This window comes from Oratosquilla oratoria, chromosome 41, assembly GCF_046742065.1.
Source record: "Oratosquilla oratoria isolate Oo_2021 chromosome 41, ASM4674206v1, whole genome shotgun sequence".
Taxonomy (NCBI): Eukaryota; Metazoa; Arthropoda; class Malacostraca; order Stomatopoda; family Squillidae; genus Oratosquilla; species Oratosquilla oratoria.
The window spans coordinates 9189329-9200898 of NC_134817.1; the positions used below are offsets into that span (position 1 = coordinate 9189329).

The window sequence follows — 11570 nt, forward strand, 5'->3', positions numbered from 1 at the left end:
CAGAAATACGCTTTACCTTTCATTCTTGCCAAGAGAGATTTGATGGCGTGTGCCCAGACTGGTTCTGGTAAAACCGCAGCTTTCTTGGTGCCAATTTTAAACCAAATATATGAGCAGGGGCCTGTGACTATGAAGAATCAGAGGGGACGATCAAAGCAGTATCCTTTGGCGCTTGTATTGGCCCCCACTCGTGAACTTGCAACGCAAATTTACGATGAGGCACGGAAATTCTCATACAGGCAAGGCATTTTTTATTGTTTGGATGAATCAAAGCAAACTCTTACATCCATCCCACAACCATTCAAAACCTGTCTCCTGCCACACTACTTGGTTCAAAGACAACACAGCAAGACAGCACTTCTACAGCAGGGCTAATTTACCTCCACCACATTTATCTTTAACTTCCTTCTTTCACATTTCTCCTTTTTGACTCCTTTATCTTATGCATTATTTCCCTTCTCTTTTCTCTATACCTCTCATTTGATTCTGTTGTCCTATTTTGCAACCAATCTGTGAACCATCTTTGCTAACTTTGTGACTCCCTACTTAAAACGTCCCCATTCTTCCTCCACTCCTAGTCCTACTCTCCTTCACTCCCTCCCACTCTTCTCTCAGTTTCTTCTTGTACTCCTTTACCTTTTCTTTGTCATTTCTCATTACACACTTACTTGACAGATGTTTCTCTTGAATCCAGTGCCCCTATTATCCCATCCGTCCATCATATTTTTTGTCTTTCCATCGAGTTCACTCCATCCACACACACACACACACTCTCTCTCTCTCTCTCTCTCTCTCTCTCTCTCTCTCTCTCTCTCTCTCTCTCTCTCTCTCTCTCTCTCTCTCTCCCCTCTCTCTCTCCTCTCTCTCCTCTCTCCTCTCTCTCTCTCTCTCCCTCCATATTGATGTACCCTGTCAGCCAGCTGTTTCTGCCCCTACTCTCCTCTTTTAAATCCCTCTCTGTGGATCCTTACACCTGCATTTAAGCTCTTCCTATTTGCCTCCTCTGAACTACAGGTCTGCTTTATACAGTGCTGTGGATGTAATCATTCTCGTACAGTTTTCTCTTTGTGTTCAACCCCAAGTACTTATTTCTCAATCCTTTATCACCCAAATGCATCTACTTGCTTCCCTTAATAATTTATCTACATCTCTACCCCATTCCTTGCCTAATATAACCCCAGGTACCTAAAACATTTCTCTAGTCTCTCACCCTTTAAATTCACCTCCAACCCACCACATCCATGGCTCCTTATACATCTTGTCACCTCTCCTTTTCCCACATTTATTCACCTTTCTTCTCATACACCCACCCAAACTCTGCTACTAACTGCTTCAATATGTTCTCCAGCTCAGCTGCCAGTGCAGTGTCAACCACAAACAACAATTGGTAAACCTCTTGCTTCCCGTTGTTCTTAATCAACAACTCCAAATATCAGTCTAGCACCCTTGTCTGTGTACCTCCCTTGCTACTCAATTCACATACATGTTGAACAACCATGGTGACATTACACAACCCAGGTGTAACTACCCTATTCACTCACTATTCATGACTTTAATACTATTACAGACTTCACCCTATCCTATATATCTACATGTTCCATAACACTGCTTTGCACTGTTGAAATTAACCACATTGCATAGTAGGTTATGTATTATTGAATTGGGGGGAAAATAGTAGCATTAGATTTGATTTATAATGTGCCAAATTTGAATTTATTTTTCAGAGCTCGGGTGCGACCTTGTGTTGTATATGGAGGTGCTGATGTTGCATCTCAAATGCGTGACCTAACACGAGGTTGCCATCTTCTAGTTGCCACACCTGGACGGTTGGCAGATATGATTGATCGAGGCAAGATTGGTCTCGACTGCTGCAAGTGAGTTCTCAAGTGTCTTTGGTTGGATGAAGTTCTGCCAAAAGTTGTAATTTTTTTTTTTACATACATATACCAAAGGCTTTTTTCCCCTTACAAGGGAGGTGGCCAAAAAACAAAGGCATATAAACCACTCCCACCCATTCCATCCCCAACATACTCCACTCCCCTCCACCCTCTTCCCTCCCTCTTATCTTGGCACCTCCTGGATGATGGGTCATCCCTGCATCTTGTCCACTGCCCTGGGTCAGAAGCATATGTTGAGAGGCATTTATAAGAAACAAATACAGCATGCAGATCCCAGAAATACACTTCAGTACAACATAAATCACACATCCATATACTTTCAAAATTGACATATGAGCAAAGATTGTCTGAACTGGAACTACCAACCCTGAAACAAAGAAGAGAAAGAGGCAATCTATTGGCCATTTACAGAATCATGAAAGGCATGGAAGTCCTTGACAGAAAAGACATATTAAAGTGGGATAAAAGAAATACAAGGGGATGTGAAAAACTTGAACAGAACAGTTATAGAAAAGATCTGAAAAAAAAAAGTTTTCACAAAGTGGCGGATGTCTGGATCAAATTGGATGAAATAATAGTGTGTACAAACACCATACAAGAATTTAAGAACAAACTAGATGTTGTGAGATACAAAGATGGGTCACTACAAGCATAGCTCCCCTTCCCGTATAATATAAATAGGTAAATAAATACACACACAGTCATATGTACTACTGTCAAAGATTAAAGTGAAGGGATGATTGGAGGGGAAAAAAAAAAAAAAAACCCTGATGCATCCAACACTGGAATATGCATCAGTAGTATTGTTCCCATGGGTAGTGAAGGATATAAGCAAGATCGAAAGAATACAAAGGGCAGCAACGAAACTGGTCCCCAGCCTGGCAGATAAACCATATGAAGAAAGATTAAAAGTACATCTACCAACTTCGAAAGATCGAAGAGAAAGGTGATATGATTATAGTGTTCAGGTCACTAAAGAGGATAGATTACATTGACAAAGGAGATCTCTTTATTAAAGATCCAAGGGTTTCAAGAGGTCATGGGAATAATTAAGAAATTGACGGGTTAAACACCATATGAGGACGGAGCCTTTATTTGTACGACATTTCGTTTCTCAAGCATTTCTATCTCAACTTGTACTTGAAAAAGCTGTAATAAGCGAAACGTCGTACAAATAAAGGCTCCGTCCTCATATGGTGTTTAACCCGTCAATCGTGTTGGCAACTGCCACTTTCAAGGAATAATTAAGAAATACCATGTCTAAAGGATGTTAAGAAATAGTTTTCCATGTAGGTACATAAATATGTGATATAGCCCAAGCTCAAACAATGTTGAGTTCATATCCAAATATACATACATACATATACCAAGGCTTTTTCCCCCTTTCAAGGGAGGTAGCCAAAAAGGGGAAGGCATAAAAACACTCCCACCCATTTCATCCCTAAATACACTCCACACCCCTCCCACCCTCCCTCTCATTTGAGCACCTCCTGGATGACGGGTCATCCCTGCACCTTGCCCACCGCCCTGGGTCAGAAGCAGTGTCGCAAGACACAGCACATCCACAGCAAGGCTGCTTCATTTAATCGGCGACCCCCCCTCTCCGTCCCCCCTTGCATATAATTATCATATCCAAATATGATAATTGGAAATAGGGATATAGATTAAATTGGAACTGTACATGGACAGTATGATAGAAAAAAAATAGAGAACATGAGACTGGACTCGACAAGTGTTGTTCCTCTCCTGTATACAATTAGGTAAATATACAGATCCACACAGATATTTTCACATACTCTGAAGTATTATTTTTATTATGTATATATATTTTAATATGCCTTGGGGGATTAAAAGTGTAATGAAAAATAGACACTCAGGAATGGATGCTAAGTGGAGATTATATGAAGGTGTGATTGTGCAGACAGCACTGTATGGGGCAGAAACATGAAACATAAGAGGAAGAGGTTAAATGTGTTTGAGATGAAATATATGAAGTATAGTGGGGGTACTAGGCTGGATATAGTGAGAAATGAGGCGAGGAGGAGAGCAAGGTTGGAAAAGGAGTTGGGAGATAGGGTTGATGGAAGAGTATTGGGATGGTTTGGACACATGGAAAGAATGAGTAAAGAAAGATTAGTAAAAAGTGTGGAAGGCAGAGGTGGATGGAGTGAACGTGAGGGGGCAACCAAGAATGAGATGGATGGATGGGGTAAAAGAGCATAGGAAAAGAGGGTGAGGTCTTGAAGGAAGGGAGAAGATGGAAGATGGGGTTAGTGGAGAATGGTTGTGTATGTATGATGCTGTGATGCATGAGTGGGTGGGGGAATGTGTGTGAATAATATTTTGACACAACCCAAAGGGATTTCTCCCCATCTTCTCTTTTTGTGCATAAGGGGTTGGAGAGGGGGGTCACCAATTAAATGAAGCAACCTTGCTGTGGATGTGGTGTGTCTTGATGCATTGCTTCTGACCCAGGGCAGTGGGTGAGATGCAAGGATGACCCCGTCATCCAGCAGGAGCCAAGAAAAGGAGGGGGGGGGGATGGTGAATGGGAGTGGAGTATGTGGTGATGAAATGGGCAAGAGTGGATTTATGCCTTTGACTTTGGCTACCTCTCTTGTAAGGGGAAAAAGCCCTTGGTAAGTGTATGTATGTATTTTATTAATTTATTTAATGGCCCAAATCTTAAGGTGCTAAGATGAGAGGGGGTGGTGGATAGGAGTGGGTGTATGCCTTTGACCTAGCTACTCTCTTAAGGGGAAAGAACCCTTTGGTGTATGGATACATAGATCGGTAGAGGAACTGGTGGGAGTGGGTACTTGCCTTTTGACTTTGCTACCACCCTTGTAAGAGGGGAAAAGCCCTTGGTATATAGATAGTGTTTGAGTCAGCCACCCACCATATTAAAGGGGAAAATGTGTTTGGTGCATGTGTACATATTCATTATTGATTTCTTCCCATCTAGGTTTCTAGTACTTGATGAGGCTGACCGCATGTTGGACATGGGTTTCGAGCCTCAGATTCGTCGTATTGTTGAGGAAGACAATATGCCGCCCACTGGTCAGAGACAGACCCTTATGTTCTCCGCTACTTTTCCCAAGGAGATTCAGAAACTTGCTCAGGTGTGAAGAAAACCAGGGTTATTATGTTTTAGCATAGCTTTGATTTTATATTAATTACCATGCCTTTTGACTACCTTCCTTGTAAGGGGGGGGAAAAGCCCTTGGTATGTGTATGTACCTTGGCTTACTTCAATAGGTTAAAAAATAAATAAATAAATAGAGAGGGAGGGAGGGGGGTTTATTTGAAATTGTCTGGGTAAACAAAATTTACTGCAGTAAGTCAAATCTGCAGTGTGGTAGAGAACTTTCATTCCCAAAGTGCTGTGATAGGGTCAGTGTGGCCACTGTTATGCTCTAGGACACTAGCTAATGTTGGTGTCACACTGTCTGGTGCTACTGTTATGTTATGTTATTGGCTTTAGCAAAGTCTCCCTTGTGAGTCATTAGACTTGAAAAGTTATGATGGTACTTTAACCAGGGGGAGATGGTGGTCATTATATAACGTTCTGGCTGTTGACATGTGATTTTATGAATCTAATTGAAGTCCATAATCAGGCCACATCTCCTGTCACTGCATAATGTGACACCAGTCAAAGACTGCACACTGAAAGGGAAGGATAGTATGGAACGGGATAGAATAGGTAATATCTTAATGGATGCCTTGAAAGGTATAGTTTTTGTGCAAAGAATAGGCTGTTGTCTTCATTTGACCAGTATTTTTTTTTTAAACAAAATATTACCCACAGGACTTCCTTGACAACTATATTTTCTTGGCTGTTGGACGTGTTGGTTCAACATCTGAGAACATCACACAGAAAATTGTATGGGTGGCAGAAGATGATAAGCGGTCCTTCCTTCTTGACATTTTAAACGCTGCAGGGTTGGACAGACCCTCAGAAGCAAATAAGGGTAAGCTTGCATTATAACAGGGTGGGGGTTAGGGGGTGAAAATTATTGTAATTGTGTGAGTATATATATTGTATATATATATAAATATATTTTCCTCTTCTTTTCTTTCATGGTGACTTGTAATTATTTTACTTCTTGACAGAATCTCTGACTTTGGTGTTTGTGGAGACTAAAAAGGGAGCAGATTCCCTTGAAGATTTCTTGTTCCGCAGTGGATATCCAGTTACTAGCATCCATGGGGACCGATCTCAACGAGAGCGTGAAGATGCGCTCAGGGTTTTCCGCTCAGGACAATGCCCAATCTTAGTGGCTACAGCAGTAAGTTCTTAGACATGTCCTTCTGTCAGAAGTAGGCACTAGGGAAATAGTTATTACATATTCAAAAAGTAGATACATATTGTCAAGTCATTATACATTTGCAATGAAATTTGTTTTTAATGATGCTGGAACTGACCAGTCTGTTCTCCCTCACATTTTCCTCCTCCATGTGCCATTACTTGTCAAGCAAGAGGCAAGGTGATTAGCCATGGGAGGATTGAAAATCCCCTCCTTTTACCTCCTTATTCCACCCCACATGTATTGCATTCCTCAAATGATTGTAGAGGAAACACGCTATGACAAAAAAGTAAAGCCAAGAACAGTAGTGGATTTGAAGTAGGAATGAAATGAAAGATATGGTGAGACAGTATAATGCAAAAGTGTAGACAACGGAGAATATCTGAGTATTTTTAAAAGGTAATTAAAACCTCTTGAAGTGAGTGAATGTATATAAAAGTGAGAAGATTGAGAGTGGGTTCAGTGGTAATGGTAGAATGCATAGGAAAGTAGAGAAGGAATGGTGGAAGTAGTTTTCCAAAGAACTTGGTGTGAAGGTAAGGAAGTTTGTAATGTCACTACAATTGAGTGTGAAGTTCATTGAATAAAGTGAGCGAGGTGATTGAAAAGTGGAGTAAGCCAGCACTACAAGTTGTAAGGGTGTGTAATGTGTGTAACAAGATAATGAGAGTTCAAAAAGGGAAGAATGTATGCATAGTCCAATTTTATAAGGGTAAGCTTGCAAGCACAAATGCAAAAACTTTTTAAGTGTCCTAGGTAAGGTATATGGCAATAAATAGGACCTTGGGTATAAGGGGAATGTCTTTCATGCAGGGAGGGGAGAGGACAAGATATCTTCTCATAAGTTCCATAAATTCTTGAGTAGATGAAGGGAGAGGGTTACCATGTAAAGCAGTAAAGCAGTGGGGGTAATCCAGCTTTGGCTATAAAGACCTGCAATAGTGGTTCTCAACAGTATGTGGGGGTTAGGAATGACCTTTCATCCACAAGGACCTAAGATAGATGACATTAAATGGGTTCGGATAGATTTAGAATGGGTAAAATTTTTTTGAGCTTTGCCTACCTCCTTCCCCTCCCATCCATAAGAGGAAAGGGTCTTTTGGTATATGTGTGAATATGCATAGTATGAGTGTGTGTGTTCATTTGTGCAAAGGAGTACAGTCTGTGGGATGGAACCTTTCTTTTTTCAGGTATAACTAAAATATTTAATGGCTGTTTTAGGTTGCAGCTCGTGGCCTTGACATTCCACACGTCAAGCACGTCATTAACTTTGACCTACCCTCAGACATAGAAGAATATGTGCATCGTATTGGTCGTACTGGGCGAATGGGTAACCTTGGTGAGTTGGTCATACCTACTGTACATTAGTAAAGATGTTCCACCCAAGAGAGGATTTTGAATCTGGTGGGCTTGTGAAGAGTACCTTCCTGTGCAGAGGGAACATGGAAGGTGACTGATAATAGCCAGAAGAAAGTCATTAAGTAGTTCATAGCAAAATTGGTTACTTTGAGGTAGAACGCAAGCCCACTATATTGGGGAGGAAAAAAAAAAAGTAATAACAATAGCCCCCTGTATGAATCACTTGAGCCTGATAAGGGGTTGATATAGTTTGGTGACTATAGATTGTGTTAGTAATATTCTCTTATGGTAATCACAGGTCTAGCAACCAGTTTCTTCAATGATAAGAACCGCAATATGGTGCGAGATCTTGTGGAGCTTCTTCAAGAGGCTAAACAAGAACTACCTAAATGGCTGGAAGGCATTGCTGCAGAGACACGCTGGGGAACCGGTAGTCGTAGAGGAGGTGCAGGCAAACGTTTCTCTGGTGGATTTGGTTCTCGTGATTACAGGCAACAGAGCCGCAATTCAACCTCCCATGGGGGCAGTCGTCCAGGAGGCTTCAGCAACTACGGAGGAGGTAAATACCTATAAAGAAATATTTTCCATATCAAGTACTACAGTCAGTTCTTGATTGTTTTTGTTTATGTACATGGTCATATCCTTTACACAATAGGATATTGACCAGAAATTTAATGTACAGGAAAGTTTATACACACTGGTTCAGTGTGTAATACCAGTTGGTATACAAAATTTTTAAACGGTAACAGTGCAACCAATGCTGGCAGGTTTTTTTGTTGTATTTTGTTCTGGCATTACATCATAGGCACTGTGCAGTTAGGTTTTGGTTTAGTTTGCTGGTCATCAGCCAGAAAAATCCAGAACTGATTGTATTTAACCATGGTGCCAGTTGAGACATAAAACTAGTGTAAGTAGAATTTATTGTGATTAGGGTTTCTTATTCCAGCCCCACACTTCAACAATCACTTCAGTGGATACAGTGGAGGCTTCGGCAGTAGTGGCTACAACAACTTCAATGCTTCAGGTGCCTCCTCCACTGATTGGTGGGGAAGTTAAGAGTCAAGGTGGTTGAACTCTTGAAACTTGCTGTCTTCTTCTGTCTCTGTCTATCCAGCAAGGCCACAATATATGATGGTGGTGAAGACTTAATCCAATTACAATGTACTAACTCTGTTCTAGTAAGGAAATACTTACATGTTAAAGGAAACAGTGTAATAAGTTATATTGAAGTTTGATAGCACAGACAGCCCAAGTCAGCAATGATTAAAACAAAAAAACAAACAAAACCTTAAAAAAAGAAAAGCATTGGTCAGCTGTTGATAACGGAGTCCAAGTTGCCAGGGCTTACCTTGTCTGTGTAAGCTGTCATGGACTGTGTAGACTAGAGCTGATGATCTATGCTGTATCAAGCAACAGGACTGCATCAGCAATCCTCTCCAATGTTGTAAGCCTCTGGTATATTAAGTATGGGCCACAACAGTAGGTATCTAATAATACCAGGGCCCATTGCAGTACTTGACTAAATGCAATGAAAGGTCCTGCTGCTGAGTATTTAAAGCAGCAGCTGACCGTATGTTCCGTTTTGTGTACTTTTTGACCTGTAGTCGTTGGTGTTGCCCTGAGTGTTGCAGAAGGTCAGATTCCTCATCAATGGGTTATGGCATGAAAGAATGAAGGGATATATTAATTAGAAACACCAGGGTAACCTTTGTTTGCACTCCTCAGTAAGGTATTGTAATTTTAGACCTATGTAGCAAGGCTTCTCTGGAATTTCAGTGATCCTTTTATGCTTTGCCGTCCCTTTTAATTGATGGTATTGACAGAGCCTCTGTGGAGCCTTTTCCTTTTAGTTTGTTTGTTTGATGGTTTTTGTTTTTTGTGGAAGTTCCGCCAAATCCTAACAGCGTACGGATTTAGGAGGACGTCCAAGATCTAAAGAACAAGGGTTGAAATGCACCCAGTTTTGAAGGTAATCTCACGAATGAGGCTCTACAAGGAGATGTGAATGTGTCTCTCCAGCAGTATGAAAGCATTTTCCAGCCCAAGTTGATTATGTTGAGTTTATCTTGGGTGCAGTACGAAGCATCCTCTACACAGTAGCAGCCTGGTGGCCTTGTGCTTCACTGGGCTGCATTACCACTCAAGCCTGGTCTCCTCAGGAGGCAGTGGCTGGCATGTTGTTGCAGTAATGGCTCAGTCAGCACCTTCAAGGTGGCCTGCTTGGAGCCCATCTACTCAGTGTTCGACAAATGCCCTTTAAGAGGCTCTCCTTTTGGCAGGAGTGTAGTCCTAGCAGGATATTAAAAAACTCCTGTTATTTAGTAATTGTAAGTGACTAAAGCCCATTAGGCCTTCCACATTTCCACTGCTGCCAGCTTATTCTAGGAAGGCTAGATGTGCTATATGCTATTTGGCGAACACTGCCTACTTGATTACTGTGATATTACTGGTGGCCCACTTGCAGTTAGGTGGGGCCAGGTTTGGGTTTTCTGGCAGAGAGTGCCCCCACGGCAGGGCGATCGCTCTTCCATGGCTCAGTCCAGGAGGTTCAGTGTGGGTCTTATGCGCAGCAAAGACCCAGTGGTTAACAGTCAAGGTACATTCCACTTTGCGTATCCTCCACCAACACCCAGCACTTCTTGTAATCTCAGTCGGAGTCTGAGTATGGCCAAAGATTTGTTAGTTTGTATGTTCATGTACAAATGTTTCCTTTAATTTAGGACTGACAAGTGCTGCTTTAGATAATTGTATAAGCAGCAATGCTAAGGGTCACCTCAGCCTAACTCTAGTCTCTGATTACTCCCTGTTTTTTCAATGTACATTGGGCATGTGTAAGTAGCTATTCCTGGATCCCAGTGAAGATAGGCTTTTTGCAAGCCCAGCAAGCAGCCCTCCCTAGTTCATTCAGGGTTCTACGGTGCAAGGATCTGTTTTAACTTATGTAGTCCAGGAGCGTGTACCAGGTACAAAGTTGTAGCACAATGTTCTTTTATATAGGAAAGGAAACTTAGTCCCATGAATCCTTCATTTGTTTCTTGTTACATCACTGCTGCTGCAGTGGAATATTGCAATGGTGGCTGTGACTGAAGGGAAAATCATGTCCACTTGCCCCCATCACATGGGCTTTACTCGGTGTTATAAAGAATATAGAAAAATATGTAGCAGCAGCGGCAATAGAAAGTATTGGTAGTAGTCAGTTTGCCTCGAGTTCAGACAATATCTTGGGCTTGGCATAGAGTTGTTGTTGTGGGGCTATGGGCTTTGTGAGTGATTCCCATGTGTTGGAGCCAATGTGTGTCCAATTCCTTCAGGACGTGTGTTGGGAATTGAATCCTTGGCATTTTCCCATGGAAAGAAAGTGTACCTAATATTGGGGATATACAGTACGGGGGGGTCTCTGCGCCAAATATTGTGTAGATAACTTGTAATATGTCTTTTTATACAAGATGGTCAAACTATTTTTATTTTGCTCTCATTTCTAGAGATTTAAGGAGAGATCTCACACAAGATATTAGGGATGGCAAAAAGTAACTTGATATACCTACTGCTCTCACTATTGTATTTACACTGGCATTTAGATTGTGTACCAAGTAATCAAGCTTTCCCAAAGTCAATAAAAACAGTAAAATCCAGGCCCTAGTTTAGTTACCTTACATGTTTTATAACAAAAGGTGAAAAAGCATTAGAAATTTACTAATATTTATGGTGTTTATTTTTTCTTTTTTGTATAAGCATTTTTGTATTTAACACAGATTTGATTCCACTTAATGTTTTTCTTTAATTTTATAATTTTGTTTTATTTCTTCCTTCTGATAATAAGGAATTGTAAGTAAAAGATAAAGAATTCAGCATGTTATATGCAAGAAAATGGAAAATTTCAATGAAAGTCGTTTAAGGAATATACATTTCTATTCCTCTTGGAAAGGAATAAGAAAGTACCTACTCCTGAAGCAGGGAATTTAATGCTTTATGCTCCTATTATAAACTTGCATGTATACATTCATAT

The 11570-nt window shown here is 41.0% G+C and overlaps 1 protein-coding gene across 8 annotated transcripts in view; it reads left to right on the top strand.

The window, feature by feature from the left end:
* bel (ATP-dependent RNA helicase bel) overlaps positions 1-11196 on the top strand; it is a 34861-nt gene extending 23665 nt beyond the window's left edge. For 7 of the 8 annotated variants that reach the window (XM_076177977.1, XM_076177981.1, XM_076177983.1 and 4 more), the window contains 8 exons: positions 4-239; positions 1725-1874; positions 4864-5020; positions 5707-5869; positions 6012-6187; positions 7427-7544; positions 7863-8123; positions 8496-11196. In XM_076177977.1, coding sequence (XP_076034092.1) covers positions 4-239; positions 1725-1874; positions 4864-5020; positions 5707-5869; positions 6012-6187; positions 7427-7544; positions 7863-8123; positions 8496-8620 — 1386 coding nt within the window. In that variant the 3' untranslated portion in view covers positions 8621-11196. The remainder of the gene's footprint in view (positions 1-3; positions 240-1724; positions 1875-4863; positions 5021-5706; positions 5870-6011; positions 6188-7426; positions 7545-7862; positions 8124-8495) is intronic. The other variant, XM_076177979.1, reaches the window with a different exon arrangement.
* The last annotated feature ends 374 nt before the right edge of the window (positions 11197-11570 follow it).